The sequence below is a fragment of the Pleurodeles waltl genome, chromosome 1_1 (genome assembly GCF_031143425.1).
Source record: "Pleurodeles waltl isolate 20211129_DDA chromosome 1_1, aPleWal1.hap1.20221129, whole genome shotgun sequence".
NCBI classification, from domain to species: Eukaryota; Metazoa; Chordata; class Amphibia; order Caudata; family Salamandridae; genus Pleurodeles; species Pleurodeles waltl.
Window position 1 is genome coordinate 376,296,313 of NC_090436.1, and position 20,608 is coordinate 376,316,920.

At 44.5% G+C, this 20,608-nt stretch overlaps 1 protein-coding gene across 2 annotated transcripts in view; it reads left to right on the forward strand.

The window, feature by feature from the left end:
* The window catches only part of PIK3R1 (phosphoinositide-3-kinase regulatory subunit 1), a 94,097-nt gene that overhangs the window by 36,309 nt on the left and 37,180 nt on the right, over window positions 1-20,608 (forward strand). The window contains exons 1-6 of one of the 2 annotated variants that reach the window (XM_069223034.1): window positions 7,346-7,505; window positions 9,669-9,761; window positions 14,517-14,591; window positions 16,853-16,984; window positions 17,643-17,844; window positions 17,981-18,060. In XM_069223034.1, coding sequence (XP_069079135.1) covers window positions 7,361-7,505; window positions 9,669-9,761; window positions 14,517-14,591; window positions 16,853-16,984; window positions 17,643-17,844; window positions 17,981-18,060 — 727 coding nt within the window. In that variant the 5' untranslated portion in view covers window positions 7,346-7,360. Of the gene's footprint in view, window positions 1-7,345; window positions 7,506-9,668; window positions 9,762-14,516; window positions 14,592-16,852; window positions 16,985-17,642; window positions 17,845-17,980; window positions 18,061-20,608 lie in introns of those variants that run through there. The other variant, XM_069223044.1, reaches the window with a different exon arrangement.

The following is a 20,608-nucleotide window of genomic DNA, read 5'->3' on the forward strand; positions in this document are numbered from 1 at the left end:
ATACTACGCTTTTTAACCTGGGAAGGTAATGCTTTCCAGTTCCATGGTGACCGCGCATTATTTGTTATTGTAATTCCAATCGTTTTAATTACTACTGTGTGTGACTCCACGCCTTGACGTTTGATGGGATTGCTATGCAACGTGCAGCAATTCGTTTTGCTGTTTTTATTTGGAACTTGTTCGAGTGCTTTTTACAACCAGAGATGGCATTTGGCTGATCAGCACTTTGGAAACTGTTGCGGTTTTGTCCTCGGATGCACTATCCATAAACGAAAGCATGATTTGTAGACTATTAAAATGGAATGTTAGCATGTCCATTGGTAATGGTGGGTGGCAGCAGCTACGTTTTGTAATTTAAAAATTCATGGATAATTTTAGTAGCCGTGAAGGTGCCCGTTAGTTTACAATGTATGTGATGCGACTAGAGGCCTGGGGCCTGGCCTGACCTGACCTGACCTGTAGGAGTTTAGTCTAGCCAGCAGACTATATTTAGGTTCTGTACCCTGACTGTCTGGGCACCTTTACCACTCCTCCGCCCCTGTCCTGCCTTGGGTCGGGTCTCGTTGCAGCCTTGGCGTCTCGGAAGGCAGCCCCTCCCGTCAGTAACCGAGGAAGCACTGCAGCGCGCACACAAGGCCCCTGGAGGTTGGACCCAAACACTTTAACTCTTGGAACTGAATCTGCGCCCTCAGTTATGAGATAGAATTAACACAATGTACCAACGAATGAGAACAATGGAGAGGTCACGCTAGCCCACTGACGTTTCAAAATGAACGAACCATTAAATTAGTTTATTTCCTTTATCTGCTTTAATTTCAAGAGCGTTTTTATTGGGATTTTATACAATAGGAAAATTAAACAACACAAATGGCAAGAAACAATACATTGGTACCATCAACTCAAGTGGGAAAATTAGCTTAGGATATAGCATGAGGATTGGGTCCACGTTTATAAAAATAGCGGGTAGAGAAGTGTATTTGCAATAGTGAGGTTAATCATTGTATGTAGATGAATGGTAGAGTAAAAGAGGAGTCAAGAGAAGAAGGTGATAGGTGTGAAAAGTAGGGAGTACATGTGTAAGTGGGGTGGGCAGAGAGAGGAGTGGGGGAGGGTGGGAAAATGAGTAATTGCATGAATGAATGCATGAATTCATGCATGAAGAAGCATGAATTCATGTATTCACTCATTGCCTCCTGCGGCTTTAAATGAAATGCAAATAATTTCTTAATTTCCATCAGCGTTTTGTGGTGTCTTCTAATTCAGTGAAGGAAGAAATAAGAGTAGATGGCCGCAGCAAAAATAGGAAGCCGGAGAGGAAGGAGCGCCGGTCCTTTTAGCAGGACTCTGGTGGCACTAGTGACTGTTTTCTGGTCTTCTTGGGGCTTTACCCCCAGCACAGGCCCTTCCTCGGTTGCAGCAGAAACGTCCAGAAGACACCGGCTGTCCTCGAAAAGCGCGCCCTCGTGCAGGTGGGCGCGTGCTCCTCCTGTCACACGGCTTCCTCGTGTGTATTACTGTTAGACAGTGTCACGGCCCCAGACTCGCTCGTATTTATCCACTAACACATGAAATCAGTCAACCCGGATCTTTTCATTCGACCCTGCACTTCTGCATCCTGATACTTCTTGGTATGCGCCCTCTGCTTTTCTCAACGCCCAGTCAACGAGCAGCGTCGCTTGCTTTTAATCAATTCTGAGGTGTAAAATAGGAACGTTTAAAAAAAGGCTTCAGTTAACTGTTAACGTTTCTGGAAAAGGCACCGTTCTTAATGCTTTTACGTACGTGTCTTCATCTGGAAGCTGTTAAATGCCCCCTCTTTCGGAAACAGAGCCGTGTTGTAGCCTTCCTGGGCATGATGCACAGGCACCGTCAGTGTTAACATGGCACGGCTCCAGCCATACATCCCTGGCAGAGGTTGCGCAGTCCTTGACGGCTTATTTTTGGCCCCTGGCCTGCGTGTTCCCAGGGACTGCCGGTGGCCGGTAGGGGGAGGCATCGCATAACCTCGCTGCTGTCTACCGCAGATTGCTTTTTAAAGATTATCTGGGCTCTGATTGGAGCCAACGGAAGCCATCTGTTGCCTTATTTATAGCTCCTGTTTCTAAGAAGTATATTCCTTGGCAGAGGGAAAAATGTGTCTGACAGCTCATAATTCATAAAGTCACTAAGGCCATATTTGATGTGCACAAAACTCCGCTTCGCAGTGATTCTTGAAAGGCTGACGCCGAAGATCGAAATGGTCTTTCGAGGCGCTCGGAGTCGGTGCAGTAAGACACTATGCTCTGCTTGGCACGATGGCGGCTCTTCGCTTTTCGAAATGTCCATTTTCGAGAACTTAGTGCTCGGTTTTTAGATTGGACTCCCCTTTTCTTGCCGGATGATTCATCCTCGCCTTAAACTGCTGCCCACTGAGCGCTTTCCGGGATTCTTAGTATGGAGGAAGTCAGAACGGTCCACGGATTAAGAAAAAACGTTTTGATAGTATTCATTACTTTTAAAGTTCACGGAGAAAGAGCGAGTTTACATTTGTATCACCAAATTCTAATCACAGAGAAGGACTCAGTAGTATATTTTTTGTTTTGTTTTAAGGTGTTGCCGATTTGCATGTATAATTGAATCTTCCTAACTTTCTTCTCTGGAAAGATCTCAGTATGCATGAGACGAAACCAGATGTAATACACACGTGGAACTTTTCCAGTTTGGATGGGGGGGGGCATACTGCAGTAGGATAGTGTGAAAAGGTTTGTCTCTGAGTCTTTTAATGTGGTGTGTGTAACTCGGTAACAGAAAAGATAAACAATGAAAGCCTTATCTCTCTATCGTGTTTGTCTCCAGTCGTACTGACTTAGCCCTGGATCTCTTAATATCTGTAAAAGACATACGGGCACAAACGTAGAAGTGTGCCTGTACAAATGAGACAGGACTGTAAAAAATGTGACCTCAACAACACTTGGGTGTTACCTGGGTGGCTGAGTCCTCTGTGAAGATGTAAATTGTGGATTGAGAGCTAACCCTATACTGTGAAGAGAAGTGTCAGCGTTGAACGGTGTGTCATGTAGTCGAGAAGTCAGCTCAGACCTGTCTGCATGGGAGACAGACTTGAGCCTTGTATGTGATCTGGTCGGACATTATTAATCTGATGGCTTGAAGTTGGTTCAGTTTGGCTAAACGCCTTTGGAAATGACTAGGTATATCACGTGGTAACAATATACATTGTATATAAGCAGTGAGCAACCACCAGGTGCTGCTAGCTGGTTGTAATAGTCATAATTATGTGAGGTTCACTTATGCATTTTTTTCTGACAGTAGCAGAAAATACAAGGTCTTCGGCAGTATGCCCTTCAAGGGAGTTGAGGGGACCTTTAAAAGGTTCCTTACCCACAACCCGGAAGTCATTCTTTTGGGACTTCCAGCACGAGAATTTTCGCTGTGTTCAGATAAACTGAGACTAATGGCACCAGCATGTTTCCCTGCAGCAGTATTGAAAAGTTGGGTTATGAAGCCCTCAAGCTACTCTAACCTGTTTGCTTTGAGTATATAGTCCGTAAAGATGAGATCTAACGGATAAACCTTCAGTGCAAGAATAGGCTGTGGGCATGACCCCCTACTGTGAAATGTGTGGTGTATTCTTTGCCCGGCCCCTTCATATTTTTGTGTGCGTTTTTCTGAAGATCATACCTGTGCATTGCTTGTTTCTCCTATTCAATTGTAAATATGTAGAAGCTAACGGATCATTTTTTCACGATATTCAACATTTATTTCTTGATTGCCATGCTCCATGAATGTTCATGGCCTGCCAGTATCTCACCCCTTTCTAATAGGCTTTGCCACCAGAAACAGCTTTTTCAGTGGTGGTACTTTTCGGTTCTGAGGTGCAGTGGGACCTGCAGTTTGATTGGTAGCCAGAGACATTGTTTACGAGTGCCTTTTTTGTGATAACCAATTCAGAAAGAGAACCCTTGAACTATCTACTTTAGTATAAGGCTTCATATTTCATTTGTTTGTGTGCCAGCACAAGCATACCTAATCCATATTGGGTAGTAGCTCACTTCTTGAGATTGGGGTTTAAGATGCTAGAACTGACTCCTTTTAAGAACCATTTGCCAGAAGAAGAGGTTGTGTAAATGTAACCATTGAGGGAGAACCAAGCCAATGTTTTGAATCCCTTGCTGTGTATCTTGTTGCATTTATGCAGCAAGATCGGTAGTTAAAAAAACAGTGGTTCCTAAATGTACTGTGTGGCGAGATGTGACGTGGCTCATCCAAACTGTTGCCTCTGACCTACCCTGTAATTTAGTGGTCTACTTTTGCCTTTTATAATTTTCTGATGCCCACCTTCATATGCTGCAAAAGAAATGTTCCTCAAATCATGCAATGCAATAGTGATACCTACATTTTTAAAGACCCTCTGACACGCTCTTTTAAACCAAATCAACTGAAAAGGTTTTGAATGCTTTACCTGTATCGATTTTGTGGCTCTGAAATCATCAAACTCTTTCCCAGAGAGTTGCTACTTTGAAGCATCTGGCTTCAAACATTGCACAGAAGTCGGATAGTGTTCCTTTCAATGAGGTTTACACCTTTCTGCTGCTGTTTCGAGTTTTCCTCCTCAGATCATCTCTCATCTTTTATATTATATAAACAAAAGAAAATGGCTGTCAAACATTCAGTGTGTCTTTAATGAAAGCGCAATTTAGTGTTAATTTTTGGAAAGGCAGCCGGCCACATCTCCCACAGGGTGATATTAAGAGTGGACAGCCTCTTGGCAATTTCCATCAGTCTGACTAAGCAAATTATGTCTTCTGTGGTCACCACAGAGAAATTCTAGCCAGTATGAGAAATGCTTCTCCTAGGAACAGCATACAAGTCACTCCTGGGTGCATCCACAGGATTTGGGATGAAGGCTAATTAAGAGGGCTCATAGTTGCTACTTACCCTCTTTCCAGCCGCTTGGCCACAATGAAAACCACCTAGCTTTGAGAACAAGAAGTTACTACTTAATGATTCTTTTTTTTCAGTGTTGCAAGCAGAGTTTCCCGGTGATCGTAAAACAAGAAGTGTACAATATGCTCCAAAAAAATGGTGATGTCCTCTGGTTCTAGCGGTGTGCTGAGAAGAAAGCTACCCCTTTATCCGTTAGAGGACAGTTGGTATCCTGACAACTGGGGGCTGTCTTTTAATCTTTCTCACAGGCACAGCAACTCGAGATTAACAAGGAGACTGCACCCCTACTTGATAACAGTGAACACAGGATATCTGTGTACTGTGGAAAGTATTGTATTCCCTGTTGCTCTGGTGTGGTATCCACAACGGGGTGTTAGTGATTAGATTTCAACACAGCCCTGAAAACGCAGATTGCCCATAACCTACCCCTACCTGTGTGTCCATAAGATTAATAACGTTGTGACTGTTTCACCCATCCAAAAACTGTGTGATCTACTTTTGTGTTGCATGTAAAATCATCAATGATTGGGTTGCAATAAACAAGACTTGGTGTGGAAATGATAGGAGTTGATAGCATAAGTGTCAGGATGACATTTTAAAGAACGTTCCAGCATTTCAAGACCTGGCCATGGTTTCCTAAATTGTGGGGGGAAAACACTGTACTGTGCTGTTGGCTCTTTTGAGGGCTTCTTGAAGAGTGGAGTGACAGTGGTGCGCTCTATTAACCGTTGTTTATTTGTTGGTGAGCACTTCTTGCTGTCATCTGCACTGTTGTGACCTGAGGTGTGATAATATCGCGCTCCTCACCAGGCCCAGATTTTATTTACCCATGTCTGCGCATCATGTTTTCACTCCTGGAGGATTAGTTTGACGCCAGTCCCCTCCACCACTTCATTGGTTTACTTTCACTGCGTAGGACAGGCAGCAATGGTAATGACACACAGCCATAAGGCTTGTGCAGTAACTTTGTAACCCCACCAGAGCCAGCTCTAAATCGAACTGACCTAGACAGCGTCCTGGGTGGAAAGAAAATTTGGTGATTGTTGTGGGGGGGTGGTTGCGGTGTGAGGTAGGAGGCGTGAGGACGATGGGAGGAGGGCACGGGTTGATGGGGTGCTAACAATTATGCTGAGTTAAATTAAGGGCTGATTACAAAAGGCCTCATTACGAGGCTGGCAGTCTAGAGACTGCCAGCCTCGCTTTGGTGGTCAGGACCCCTGCAGCTGTTGCGGTCCAACAGCCACACTGACCGCCAGGGTACCGCCATCACCGCCGGGGATCTATGATCCTGACGGGCTGGCGGTCTGCGCGGCCCTGCAGATTACGACCTTGTTCTCCGTCACCTGCACTTGGCATGGGCACCCTTGCAAAGCAGACCGTGAACATTGCAAGGGTGCTGGTGAACCCTGCGACGGCAGCGTTGCCGCCGGCTCAATTACAAGCCACTGACAATGCTGCTGTCAGTTTCTCGCTGGGCTGACGGGCAGAAACCGAGGTTTCTGCCCGCCATCCCAGCGGGAAACTTGTACTGGGTGTGGCAGGGAGGTAGCCAGTGTGGCAGCAACTCCCTGTTGGACGTTCGGCTGAGGGTTCAAAGTCTTTAAGGGACCCGATTTAAGACAAAGTGAAATGGAGGAGCCGAGGTTTGCATGACACTAAGTCAGACAGCTCCTAGATGCGCCCCGGGCCTGTGTCCAGCTCGCCCGTGTCAAAGCCAGCCCTGAACCCCACACAGCACTGCATAATTAGAACTGGGGATGACGAGCAACCAGTATGGGGCAGTGAACGTGAGTCCCGCGTGGCGAGCTCCATGTGATTCCCAGTACTACTCCACAGTTAACTCAGTTGAGCGCCGAGGGTGGCAGCATCGGGAGTGAAGTAGCAGCCAGACCGCATTAACAGCACGGACGATGCGAGCCTGCGGTGACGATGTTCTGGCCTCACATACTCGCTTGCAGCCAACTTTATGATCTGATAGGCCGGCCGCTATTTTTTCTTCCACCTTTCATCCATCACTGATAAGGAACCGACTCGGGTGTCTCCGAAACACATATCCGAGCTTTAAATTTCCACATGATGCTGCCAGGTACTTACTCTAAAATATCTCTTTCTACCGAGAAGTGGCTCCTCGGAAAGGTGCAGCTGTGCGCGGGTCTCATCTTGCACTTGTGAGCCCTGCTGGCAGCACATCAATGTCAGGTATGCTGTGGCCTCCACGCGCCGCCGTTACCCTGGTGCTGCCCGGGCCCGCCGCTGGGAGGAGCCCGGCGCCCCCGGGCCTGTCCATTGGGCGTCTCTGCCAGGGTAAAAATAGAGCGGCGGGGAGACTGACTGCCCGCTGCGAGAGCGGCCTCCATTCGCCCCCCTCGCAGGCTCGCAGACCCTGGCTTCTACGAGGCCTCGCTCCCTCCGGACAATGATTACTCTAGGCGAAAAACTGATCCTGGATTGTGGCAAAGGGATTTGTAAAATGTCTAAGATTCTGAAAGGTGGATTCTCGGCACCGAAACTTTGCGTCGCCTTGCAGCATTCATCAAAGCAAAAAGTCCTTTCGAAAGCAGGTACTTGGCGCTACGAAGTTTTCTTGTGTGTGCTTGGTTATATTGTGCAGATACCTGCTGCGTCCTACAGCACGGTAAAGGCCGCCGAGTGGCTTCATTTGTCACGGTTTTAGTTTGGGCTGTAGAAGTTATACACCACTTGATTAACGAGGAGAAACGCTACTGTTGCTAGTATGGTCATTATTTTATTATTGTAACCTACGTTGGCAGTGTGCCTTCAGCTCCCTTCCCCAAAAACAATAAAATAAAAAAGCAGGCCGACTGCATATCCTGTGATTTTCTCATGGGTTTGTATAATACCCTCACTTGGTTCGTTAGCTCAGCAATATTTTTGTATGTACGAGAGCAGATATTTTTTTATTCAACCAAGTCAGCAGAATGACCCGTGAGTACCTATGTAATCTAATCGTATTCTTATGCGACCCTGCTTGTGCTCTAATCCCAAACTCCATTGACAGAAATGCTATGTTATATTTTAGTGTGATCATAGAACTAGAAATTGGTTGGAGGGGCGGGTGTAGAGCTTTGTTCTGTGTGTCCTGTTGGGCTCAAAGTATGGAGTGTGGCGGAGTGCTGAATAGCTGTTCTCATTTGCTTGTTGCTAGAAGACCCCATTTCTGGTTTTGTATTTGTACCTGTAGGATTGGTTGCACGAGATTTGTAGAGTTTAATGGGTTTGTCTGTAGGTCTGTGCCCTGAACTGATGTTTTGGGGCCAAGAGAGTCCTCGTTTGCTGCTTTATTCCAACTTTAGTAATCAATGGGAGGTGTCCGTTTCAGGCACTTTGGCATTCTAGGGTACCTCTGCCAAGTGCAGGCATGTTTTATTAGAAGGTGAGGTGAGGCTCCTGTGGGAGTTCCCTTTCCCACTGGTAGGAAGTTCTTCTTACTTCAGTTGGTTTACACTATGTTTTTCAGTTTGTGACAGCAGAGATTCACCCTTTGGACTGATGTCCTAGAAACCATGGTCTAACGTCTTGGGTATTATGGGGGATAGTGAGCATCACTGCGTTGTCTGATTTGATGCTAAATAATATGGACAGTCATCTCTTTTTTTTTTTTTTTTTTTTTTTCTTTTTCTTTTTCTGTTCCCACGGTGTTCTACTTTCCCTGTTCTCGGTTTGCAGCATTTCTTCGTTTTTTTCTCTTGGTGTCAGAAAACTTGCAAGCATGAGTACTTGTTCCCAGTCCACCCCCTGATGTGTACTTCATTATTTTTTCAGCCTCTTTCCACTTACCTGATAATCACATCTCCTCCTTGCTGTCTCTTTGCAGACTTTATCTGGTCTGGGTGAGGTGTTAAGTTGCGTTTCACTCACCTGTTGGGCGAGAGGGATGTTGGTAGCAGAGTTGTGGGCTTGTAAGCCGTGGTGCCTTGGTCGATGGGGGCATCGTGCAAAATTGTCATGATTTGCAGCACTCCAGTATTTCTTCATTTAACGTTACATGCTGCACCTGAACAAAAACGCCAAGATAGATAAAGTTTTCCAAGCTATCCGATTCACCTAGAAAATCCGTATTAAGAACATTGCAAATGCCCTTATTCGCCTATACGTTTTCGTACTCATTGCTGTTATTTATGTGGTTGTACCTTTCGGACAATGCTCGGACAGCCATTTCCCAAAGCAACAATTCCACAAAATCCTTGGTGACCGTGCACAAGGCGAGCTCCTGAAGTACGCAACAGGGCTCTTCCAAAGCTGCCAGGTCATGCCTTCACACAGCTCGGGCATTGGCCCAGCACCAAGAGCCTCATCAATGCCTTGAATATTCCGTGGGGCGCTGGAGCTCATGCTGCGGGTTTACGGAATGTGTGAAGAGCAGACTCCGGCAATCGTATATTTAAATTGAACCCTTATCAGAACAACGTACAGTAATATTTCGCCCCACATGGACATGGGTGTGTCTTTTGGTTGTGATTAAACGAATCGTTAATTTCCAAGCAAGCAAATGTGACAAGTTGCTGTGTGGTTTGTATGCGTGTTTGGCTCCCTCCAGCGGCATAATGGGGTTACTGCTTTTTGCAAGTAGACTAAACATTAAAGCATCAACAACGCTGTTTTCAGTTTTCTACTGTGTCATACACTGCTGCCTTGCCCTCGCTGCTTTTTAAATGTACGCGAACATTACATGTGATCTAACTTGTTTAATTTTTACTCTGCAGCCTTTTCGTTGCTAGATATTACGGAACAGTTTTCGCCTCCCGAGAGTGCACCTGCATTTCTCATCAAACTGTTGGATGCCATAGAAAAGAAAGGTAACTGCACATTTTATTGATTTCTAGAGTTATTTGCCTTTGCTTTGATAGTGTAATCGTTTGAAACATTTGACTGAGACCATTCTAGTTTCTAATACCAATCTGCTGTTCTCTGGCATAAATCAGATCAGAAGCGGGAGGACATGTTTCTAGGAAGCTCTTTTCTTGTGCATATTTTGAGAAGTTGTTTGGTGTTTTGTAAAGAATATTTTGTCCGTGTCCGCCATCCTAACTACACATACTCGAGAGCTCCTACCATACTGCGGCGCATGTTGGTTGTAAAGCATGTGGCTTCTCCCCAGCTAGCTGTTTTCACCTTTAGTTTGCCCGCAAGGGTTTGCACACGAGCAGAAGACATCTTGCCTCCAATCTGGGAGTAATAATTGACAAGGAGCTTACTTTTCCACGTTGAATCCAGCTGCACAGCAGCGTTCCACCTTCTACATAACCATTAAGGTCCTTCCTTTTATAACATCTGCTGCTAAAAAATACCTGGTCCAAGCCTTTGTTACATCGATGATACATTATTATTGTAATGCCTTGTTAGTCGGCCTGCTTAAATATCTGACACTCCGTTTGCCAAGGTTCAGAATGCTGCCGCTAGGATGATTTGGGGATTAAGAAAAGCTCACTTATCTCCCAGCACCATCAATCTCCCGACTGGATGCCAGTGCGTAAGGAACGCTAATTTAAGGCGGTGTTTGTGCCGTAACAACATTTATTTATAATAGTAGCAGGAGTCCCATGTTTCCATGGTGTAAACCTTCTCGCGATTTAATCACAAGATGTCTATCGCTAGTCAAGGCCACGAGATTCAGGAAATCTAGACAACGGGGCCACTCGCTAGCCATAGTGACATTAGAGGCTTGTAACTTTTTTACCTTTGTGTTCCCAAACCAATCTTGTGATCTTTAGAAATCAACTCAAGACCTTTCTGTATTCACATTATCTTTAATAGCTGTGTAGAGTGATGTACAAGCTATTCTGTTTCTCTGGGTAAAGAGATGTACCTGTGTCCCTGTTTTCTGTTTCGAGTCAGGACAGTATATGCACACATGAGCAGTTTTCGGTGGAGAGAGTACTTGTTACATTATTTAGTTTGTCCAACTTTGGTTTTGCTGGAACATTTGTCTAATCATTGATTGTCAGCTAATTTTTATTTTATAAAAGTTTTATATTGCGTGAAGAAACAAGTAAAGCAAACAACACACGTTTGAAGGCGGTAAAGGATGTAGCAGCCCCGAAGGTGCGGTGAGCTGCCACCCACAGCAAGGTCCAACCTGACAGATATACAAACAAGATAGTAAACAGTCAAGTAAAAACATGGATGATAACATGGCAGCGAATCAAGGCTCGGGGAGTAGAATTCTGTAGATTCTAGAGCAGAGATGTGTTCATTAGTAGCACTTTTAACTTCATTTTTGAATGATGCAGTTGATGGGTTCAATGCGATAGTTCCAAATTTCCAAAGCAATACCGAGAAGACTCTGTTGTAGGTTTTCTTTTTGTGAAATTTCAGTGGCTTCAATAATTTTAGAGATTTCAGATCGGGGGAGATGTGTTTTTTTTTTTTTTTTTGATCTTGTGATGAGCCCGGCGTATTGAGTTAAGTGAGGCCTTTAGTTGATCCAATTTAGATCTAGGTAAGTCGCAAAGGGTTGCAATTGCTTAATCAATTAAACAATAGAGTTTGAACAGCTGACTTGAAGTCGTTGGAGGGGCAAGGGGGTTGCTTTATTTTACTAAGGATGTTAATTTGTTAATTTGCACTATTAGTGACTGTACTGATATGTTCTTCTATATTCAGGTTCTTGTACAGCGTTATTCTCAGTGATCTTGTGGAATTTATAACATGTGGGAGGCAGTTAAGAGCATTTAGTTGCTTCACCCAGTCTTCAGTGTCACATAACTGTGTGGCAGGGCGATTAAGAGGAATTCCATCTTGAGTGTTGAATGAGGTGGTTGCAGGTCGGCTATTTTTTTTTTTTTTTTTTTTTTTTTTTTTTTTTTTTGGTAGCGGTATGTTGAGAGACCTGATATCCACAAGGGAGGAGATTTTCAAGTATAACTCATCAGCATACATATGATAGTAGATGCTAAATAATTGTAGATTTTCAGTTCGAGGTTCCGTGACTAGGTTAAGCAGCTAATACAACACCATCCCTTCCACACAAGTAAAAAGGGGATGAGTGTGATCATCAAGCCTTGCAGCTGTGTTGTCGCAGAATCCAGCATTTGTCTGATTTGCACCTTGGGGCACAGAGACATGTAAAGTGTGTGGGGTGGAGTCGGAGGGGTGATGAGGCTGTAGTCCACATGGGATAGGAGTTCTGCAACATGCCAACGTGTGTTGAATGGTGGGAGTGGTCAGACGAGGTTAAGGCGACTGATCGTGCAGTTCTCTTTGATTATGAGGGGCAGCACACAGAGTAGAAAGAAACTGGGAAAACTGAGAAGGGGGTGTGCCAAGGGCTGTGGCAGGAATAGTTGTGCCAGTCAGGGTGATGGAAAACATTAGCTTGCAAAGGGCTGGTAATGGCGGTACCATTGGGTGAAGGTTTTACACCGATCTAGCCCACTGCATTTGTCACCCAGTGCTACAGGCCTATTTTTTGGGATCTGAGTACAATTAGAGGCTCGTTAAAAATAGAATGTATAAAAAATATATGGCTGCTTTCCCCTAGCTTTGTCAGGGCCCTGGTGGTGTTGGTTGGGGTGCTATCGGGATGATGATAAACGAGGATGAACAGAATTGCAGCTCAGTAGGTGTTGGAGACCTCACACTTGCTTTCGGTACTAACTAATCACAGAAAACCGTTCAGAACAAGACACTTCCAAGATTGACCAGACCCCTTAGCATGTCCGCCTTTAGTGCTGAAGGCTTCTAGAAACTTTATTTAACATCAGTAATCCAGATTACCCCACCGACAGCATAGCGGCCAGTTGACACTCCCTTAGCAGCAGTGCCGTGCATGGTGTGTAATACCACAATAAACAGTAAGGGCGTTGCACTCAGCTAGGGCACGCGGATTGTACTTAACTACTTTCTTCGTGTCACAGTCCAAAATGTCTCCTGCAGTTCAGTGCATTTCACAGTGCAGTTCACGGGCCAGCGTTCAGTGTGAGGAGATCGTCATTGTCAATTGACAGGCTTGGAGCTAAATGATCACCGCCCAATGCTTTATTTAACAAAAATGCAGCACCAAGTGATGTTCCAGCAGTGTAATGTGCTTTGGATTTGTGCACGTTATTTAAATTTACAGTATGTAATTGGGTCGGGGCACGGTGTGCTTAGAACACCATGTGTATAATGATGTGCCTGGTGATTCAACGCGCCATAGCTAAATCACGTGGCATCTTACCTATTAAAATAATAATATGTATATATAGCCGAGTGTGATGCTTTTGTTTATTGTGGTATATCGCAGCGTGCTTTTTTTAAATGTTATTATTTTTTAAAGCTTACCAAATCCATTATATTTTATGTTTGGAGATTTCAGAACCGAGTTCAAATCGCATTACTAAAAGTTAACCAAACAAACCAAAAACAATCACAGATGTTTTCTCCAGTCATACCACCATGGCTAAGGGCCCTTCCTCACTGCTGCGTATTATTTCATCTGCTTGTAGGGGTCGAAGCTTTGTCGGCTGCGGGCCATCTATTATGTCAGGACTGCAAAGAAGAAACTTCCCCCTAGGTGTACCATTTTAATTCTGACGCAGTCTTAAAACGCGTGCCCCCCACTTCAAAGTTTATAATAATATATTAAAGCCTATTGAGAGCGTCTGAAAATGGAATCAATTTTTCCTAGATTAAAAAGCAAAACATAATTTAATTTGGAAAACAAATGGCAGATGTTAATGGGCTAAACACTCTCCACTACTTTCAACCTTGAGTCTATCTTGTCACAGTCATCAGTGGTCCTTTGTTGCAGCAGCAGCGTGACACCATCAAGATACGCCAGTGTTGTGCTTAGTGCCACATTGTACACATACGCACCCGCAGAGACGCATTTCGCCCTGCTTGTTTGACGAGGGTGTAAGGAGACGGAAACGCAGCCTCCAGAAATCTCCGAAGCATTTGCGTTAGCAGTGCATTGCCTGGCCATCGAATACATGGGCATATCTCTTCGCCTCCATCCGCCTCGGAGCGGAAGAGTGGGACTAAGACCGAGATGCGTCAAGCTTCAGTGGTTCGTTCACTGCACAGTGGAGCATGTCGAGTGGTTTTGTTCTTGGTGCCCTACTCTGCCTCACTGGACTGTGCGTGGCCCTCCAGGTGGGACCCAGGTTAAGCTCCTGATGTGGCCTGGCTTCCCTGGTGGTGAGGGCTCTGGAGAGACGTTGCAGATTCCTGCAGCAGCTTTCCCAGTGGGTTCGGGTTGGGTGTGGTATCTGAATACCAAGCTCCTGTTGCTTCACAGAACACGAGAGCAGTGTTGCAGCGGCGGGGACCAGACGACACCGAGGCCTTTTCTTCTCAGTTTGCTGTAGACGTGTTTTGTAGAGAAAGCAGTGCAGTCACACCTAAAACACTCACCACAGTTGATACCTACTTCTTACCTTAAAGAATGTTTCCTCTTCCTTTTTATGAGTACGCAAGTAAATCAAACTCGATTGAATTAAGCTCTCGCGCTCATCTGACGGGATGCCCAGAGGGCTTCTTACATAGTCGTATCTGTGGTATAAACCGAAGTGTTTGGTCTCCGAAAGGTTACGGAAATCATCTATTTGATTTTTATTTTTATTCTATAGGGTGGGACTCGCCAGCCCTCTACAGGACGCAGGGGACGACCAGTATAGCGGACCTGAGACAAGTTCTTGAATGTGGTAAGTGCATCTGCTGCTGCTTACCTTAAACCACTATGCGTTCTGTAGCTCTTACACAGTGTTGCATGGTATATTGCTAATTTGTGATTTATGAACGGGAACACTGTGGCATTTAAACCCAGGCAGCCCAGTCTTTGCCTTGATTAAAAATGTGTTATTGTAGTTTTAAATACTGTGCAGTCTGGAATATTGTCGGAAGGTGGCAGTGTTGTGTAGGGATAAGGTGCAAGCAAGCGACCATATATCGCAACTCTAAATTCCATGCATTCCGCAAGAGCTCACGGCACATTCAAACAAATAGGGACATTAAATGTCTGGCTCGAATTTAAAGAAGTAATTTATTTGATGAACCAGCGTCACAAAATATGCGATATGCAAATGGTGGTCCAATGGGGCCATTTATTTTACTTTGACACATTATTTAAGGCACTGAATGTTTTCTGTCGCTTTCTCAGTTGTCTCTGCGGGTCACACGTGGCATTCCGCTTTCGCAGGTTACCCGCTCACAAGACCCGTTGCTTCTGGTTCGATACCCTGCTTCTGGGGTGATAAAAGGCAGTGTGGGGATCTGCCAGGTGTCCACGGGGCTTCGCTCGTGCACTGGATTAACTATTCTACACGAGCTCGTGGGTGACAGGAAGGGCTCTGAAACAGACCTGTCAGGCAGGAGTGCTACATTCCCCACCCAGGATGCTGCTGGCTGCTTCTTGTCTGTGTTAATACATAATATTTACAGCTGCAACACAGACCTGTCGAAGGTAGTGCCAATGTTACACCAGCTTGTAGGCATACAATAGTTTGTCAGCACTGCAGCAAGTGTTTGTTGTGCACACAGTCTAATGTGGCAGACGTGTGCTAGGAAGCGAGCCCTCACCTTGCCCTCATAGGGACATTGTATCGACGTTGCATCTCACGCGACTCTACGTTTTCACGTTCGTCGGGCAAAGTGGAATTTGTCTAGAAAGATTTCAAAGTTGGTAGCAATTTAATCTAGAAATGAACAATCTATCTACATTAAGTAGTGTTTTTAGTGTTGGAATGAATCCGGGGTTGAACTAGTTAACTTAATGCCAGTATGCCTTAACCATGTTAGTGAAAGTAGTTAATAAAGTGCACTTTAAAAATGTGCTATTTTTCCTGAAGTGCATAATATTCATGTGTTTAGTTGTCCCAGAACAAAAGATTAATTTGGGAGTCTTTATTTTATCAGTGCATGGTGAAAATAACGTCTGCGGTGGGAATATGTGAGAATGAGCATGTCTCCGATCATTTTCTTTGTGAGTTTCTGCCTTGTAGATGTGTTCAAACAGAGCCAGGCAGAAAATCATTCTCTTTGGGGTTAAGCTGATTTCCCGTGTTTAATGTTTTGGTCCTCTGAGCCACCACACCTGCCTTAAAGTTAAAAACGGATTGTGTGCCAGACCCTGCATGGGTTTTGGAAGCACAAATAGAAGTTCTTTTGAAGCCTGCATCCTGTTCTGATGAACACAGCAAGCGAACTTGCAAGGTAAAGGTGAGCTAAAAGTTAGACCAAAGGAACATCTCTTAAAGCTTCCCAAGGGTCAGTTTTGTAAGCCCGTCTCTATAATGTCTTTAAGCGCTTGTGGTCATTGCAGCCGATGAATCCTAAAATTGGTGACAGTGGTCAATAACGCACCTGGCGTCACTTGGACGCCTCGCTTCAGTAAGTGTTAAGAGAACAGTGCAAGTGCGCTTCCTCTGCCTGGCTGGTGAAAAGCTAAGGTGATCTGTTGTGTTTTGATAACCAATATTCCTCTTATATCTGGGTCACTATAGTAAGCCAAGAGCAGTCACTGGGAATCAAGGTTACCTATTGATGGCACAGACTGTTCTTATCAGGGCCCCAAGGTAATTACGAATACCTGTGTGCACTTTAACTGCATACAAATGCTCCAACCTTCATGTCTGTCCATGAAATATGGCCTTTATTTGGCTCTTTCCAAGTGTTCATTGCTAGCCCTTCTGTTTTTCAGTCGAATGAAACCTCTTTTTTGGTAAGGCCTATGGTGTACTCCACTCCAACATCCTCATGTGGTGTTGGTCCTTCTGGTCAATATATAGGACAGTAAGGTGAAAAAAAGCAGCAGTGAACTTACATTGCATTTTTTCTTTCGAACGGCTAAAGGCATCGGTGACCTTATCCCTGACCTTCCTTCTTATGTGACAGTTTGGACAAATGTAATCTCACTGAATATATGTGTCGATCTTGAAGTCTTACAAATACTGTTTTTTATTTCCAGATTCATCTTCGATAGAGTTTGACCAGCTTGACCTGACCACTTTGTCAGACGTTTTGAAGCGGTACCTCCAGGACCTGCCAAACCCCATTGTTCCAGCACCGGTTTCCGCTGAAATCCTTCCCACAGCCCAAGGTATCTGTGAGGGTACAGCCTGGTTCCCGCCATTACAATTTGTACTGGTCTAGCTATGGCTGCTATCTTTGACATGGACAGTGCTCTCCTTGGCTTTCAGAACATTGAGCTGCGAATAGTTAAAAATGTCAAGGATTTATAGCCAGAGGAAGCTAATTGGTAACGTGTTTATCAGTGCTGGCAAGGGCGGTGCATCTGATGGGAACACTCTGTTCTTGGGATCTGCAGCAGGCCTGGGGACTGGAAAGGGCCTGCTGGAGTGATCTGGGAGGCTCTTACCTTTTGAGAATCGAGACCGCGCAGCGTTCGTTTTGTCACATTTTTAAGGGACAGGTTATAGTGGTTAATACGCTTCAGCGAGAAAATACATCCTGTCTCAGCTTCATCTCTGAACTGAATAATCTCACGTGACGTTAGACAGTAGGCAGGCCCCTCTGAATATTTTGTGGTTTACACCAAACGCCTCTACTGTTTCCGTTTGACCTGTTATCTTTTTTGTCTCTTGTGCTGCGAGGGTTCTTTGTTCTGGGGAGTGACTCTGAGGATCAGCATATTTTCGCTTTCCAGATTTAGTAACATATAAAAGAACAGTGAAATAATTGCTGCAGATAGCGGGATATTTGTGTCAAAATCTGACATAGTATCTGTTTGTTGGCAGAACTGCAAAACTCCGAGGACTGTGCTCAGCTGCTGAGGAAATGCATGCGTTCTCCTAGCGTCCCTCCGCAGTACTGGCTCACACTGCATTACCTGCTCAAGCATTTCTGCAAACTGTGCCACAGCTCCGGCAAAAACCTCTTAACTGCGAAGTCTCTGGCGGAAATCTTCAGTCCTCTCCTATTCCGGCACCAGGCGCCCAGGTATGTATGCATCGCTTATGGGACTCGAGTCGCGTCAAGAATGCTTGTGGGCCATACAGATAATCCACACATCTTTTGATTTAGCCTTATGTAAAAGGATGTCTTTTAATACGGGTAATTTGTTAATGTTTTGCAGTTCTGAAAATGTTGAACAGCACTCCAACATTCTAGAAGTTCTAATTACTAGTGAATCGCGTGAGTCGCAGTCTGCACCAGGTAATTTGGGTTTTCCAAATAATTGCACTGCTATTTTTTGTAGAGTATGAATGCACCTCGAGGAAGTTGAACATCTGTAGCTGCCAGGGAGGCAGTGCAACAGTTTTCATTGATACGGAATAGAACAAATCTTATGTGATATTGCAGGAGAAATAGCTCAGTTACCGCTGTCTGTTAATAAAGGGGACATGGGTTCTTACATTTTACCGGTATCAGGACACTGATTTTATGTTGACCATTTCAGAATTCACCACGTTTTTGTTTTTAACTGGCCTTGACCGCCTTATTGTTAGCAGTGCTGTCGTTTTGATTCTTAATTAACGTTTGTACAAGACCACCTGCCTTATGCGGTTAAGATCTTCCAAATGAGAGAGTTAAGTTTGAAAGGGGCAGACCTGCAGGAAACAGGCGCCTACAGAAAATGGCATCGAAAGGATGTTTTAATCTTTGTTTATAAGACAGTCACCCCAATGACCTCTGAGCTTGTGTGCTATATCTTTTCAGTACTTGCTGCACATTTTCAAAGCATGTTTCTTTCTCGTTTGAGAAGTTCAAGCATGACTATTTTTTAATTATTTTCGTCTGGCCAAGTCCATAGTCCATCTGCATTAATATTAAATGTCTTTGTTTTGAGGACTTGTGTAGTATTCAGAACTGAAGGGACTATTCTGTAGACGTAGACAAAATTAGTTAATGTAACTATCAGTACATGGAAACTAGTGCTTGTCTGTTAGCAGGTGTGGTGCAGGAAGCAGTGTGAAATGTGGTTAATTGTACGGTTCTCTTCCTGTAGTTTGGTTTTCAGATACTTTGAGTATTTTCTTCAAATGCAAACGTGTTTAATGTATAATGCTGGTTGTGCTAGAGTTAATCTATATGCAACTTTGTTTTGCGCCTATAACACCAGGTCTTCGTATAATAGTTACTTTAGAAAGACACCTTTCTGGCATACCCAAGTCTATGCACCGCTATGAGGCAGAAGGTGGCTGGCATTTCCGCACACTTGACAAACACCCACCATCCTACCTGGTGCTTTCATCTTGATCAAAGTACAGATACCTCTAACGTGCTGAGTGATAACCCTGTGTTTATCAGATATTTGTGAAGGGTTGTCCTCTTCACAGAGCTGCACTCTATCCTAGCTAGGTTATGGCAAGGCTGTTTTTGGAAAGTGTCTTTTGACCAGTAAATGCCTGAAGCAAGTGTTTCCTGTGTCTGAGTAGGGGCAGAGGGGAAATGATATGAGAATAGAAGTATGGTTTCAGTCGCGTTCAGAAGGCCTTGGATTATGCGAATGTCAGACTTATTTGATTTTCAATTGATATGTGTGGATCGGTCCATAAATGGTTTGGGTAAAGATTTTAAATCTTAGAAAGAAATGCTCATCATTCTTACTGTTCTGCATGGGTTGAGCCACAGACATATGTAGAAGGTGCTGTTTGAATTCTGAGCTGAAGAGTGCGGACCCTGTGGCATGGGCATGCAGAATTAGTTCCCTGGCTTCATGCTAAGCGCTACTGTTTGTTGTACCGCACAGTGGCAGATATATCCCAAACGAATGCTAACGGAAAAGTGCCTAAAGACCACCATCCTGACCTGTTCAGCTGAGTAAGCTTTTCCAGACTAAATCGGTGCTGCTTATGTTGCATGTTTGAGTGCTTTGAAAAACAGAAGATCTATTGGGAAGTGGTCCACTTCAGCCAGTCAATGACCGTACTGCTGAAATATTGATTATTTTACTACTGCTAAGATTACGTAATGTCTACTTTCCTGCCGTCTCCTATTCTATAGCTCTTCTCTTGTCTGCATCCAGCCTTAATTGTTTGTTTGCAACCATTGCACTTGGTAGCGTGTTAGGTATCTTATTTGCCGACATATATGACATCATACTAATAGAACAGTCAATTCCACATAGCAGCATGCGCATTCTATGCTGCCCCATGAATGCAAGGCACTTTTTCACAATCCCATCACTATGTAAAAGTCTTGGTAGGACATGACTTGTATGTTCAATATCACCTCCTATGCAGAATGCATCTTACCTGCGTGTTTATGTGCATCACACAGGTAAGCTGACGGTTGCAAAGGCTTCTCTCAGCATGGCACATCCACAGGCAGCAGAAGATGATGGTCCTTAAAGCCCCCAGGGAAGGGACTGAGGTCATTTTAGCATGTGAATGGGTTGAGGTTTTTGGCAATGTTTTAAACTCCGGTCTTGCATTCATGATGGGCGTGCAGTCTAGATTGTGTCCTGGCAGTGTTGTCAGCTCTTGTGTTTGTTTTATTGTAGGTGTGTAGACCATTACATATGTTTAACTCTAGCCATCTATTTTGACCCGAGAAGCTAGTCCGTCTTGTATTATTGCCATACTGTTAGCATGAGCTCCTAAACCAGAGAGGTTGCAGAGAACCTTGTAAATGCACTAGAGGCGCAAAGGGGGCAGTCAGAGGATTATCCACACTTCTGTTGTTGACCATTATGGCCCTCAAAAGATGTTTTCCAAGCAGGATGCCACATCCAGATTGTGACTCTACTTATGCTAGCTTT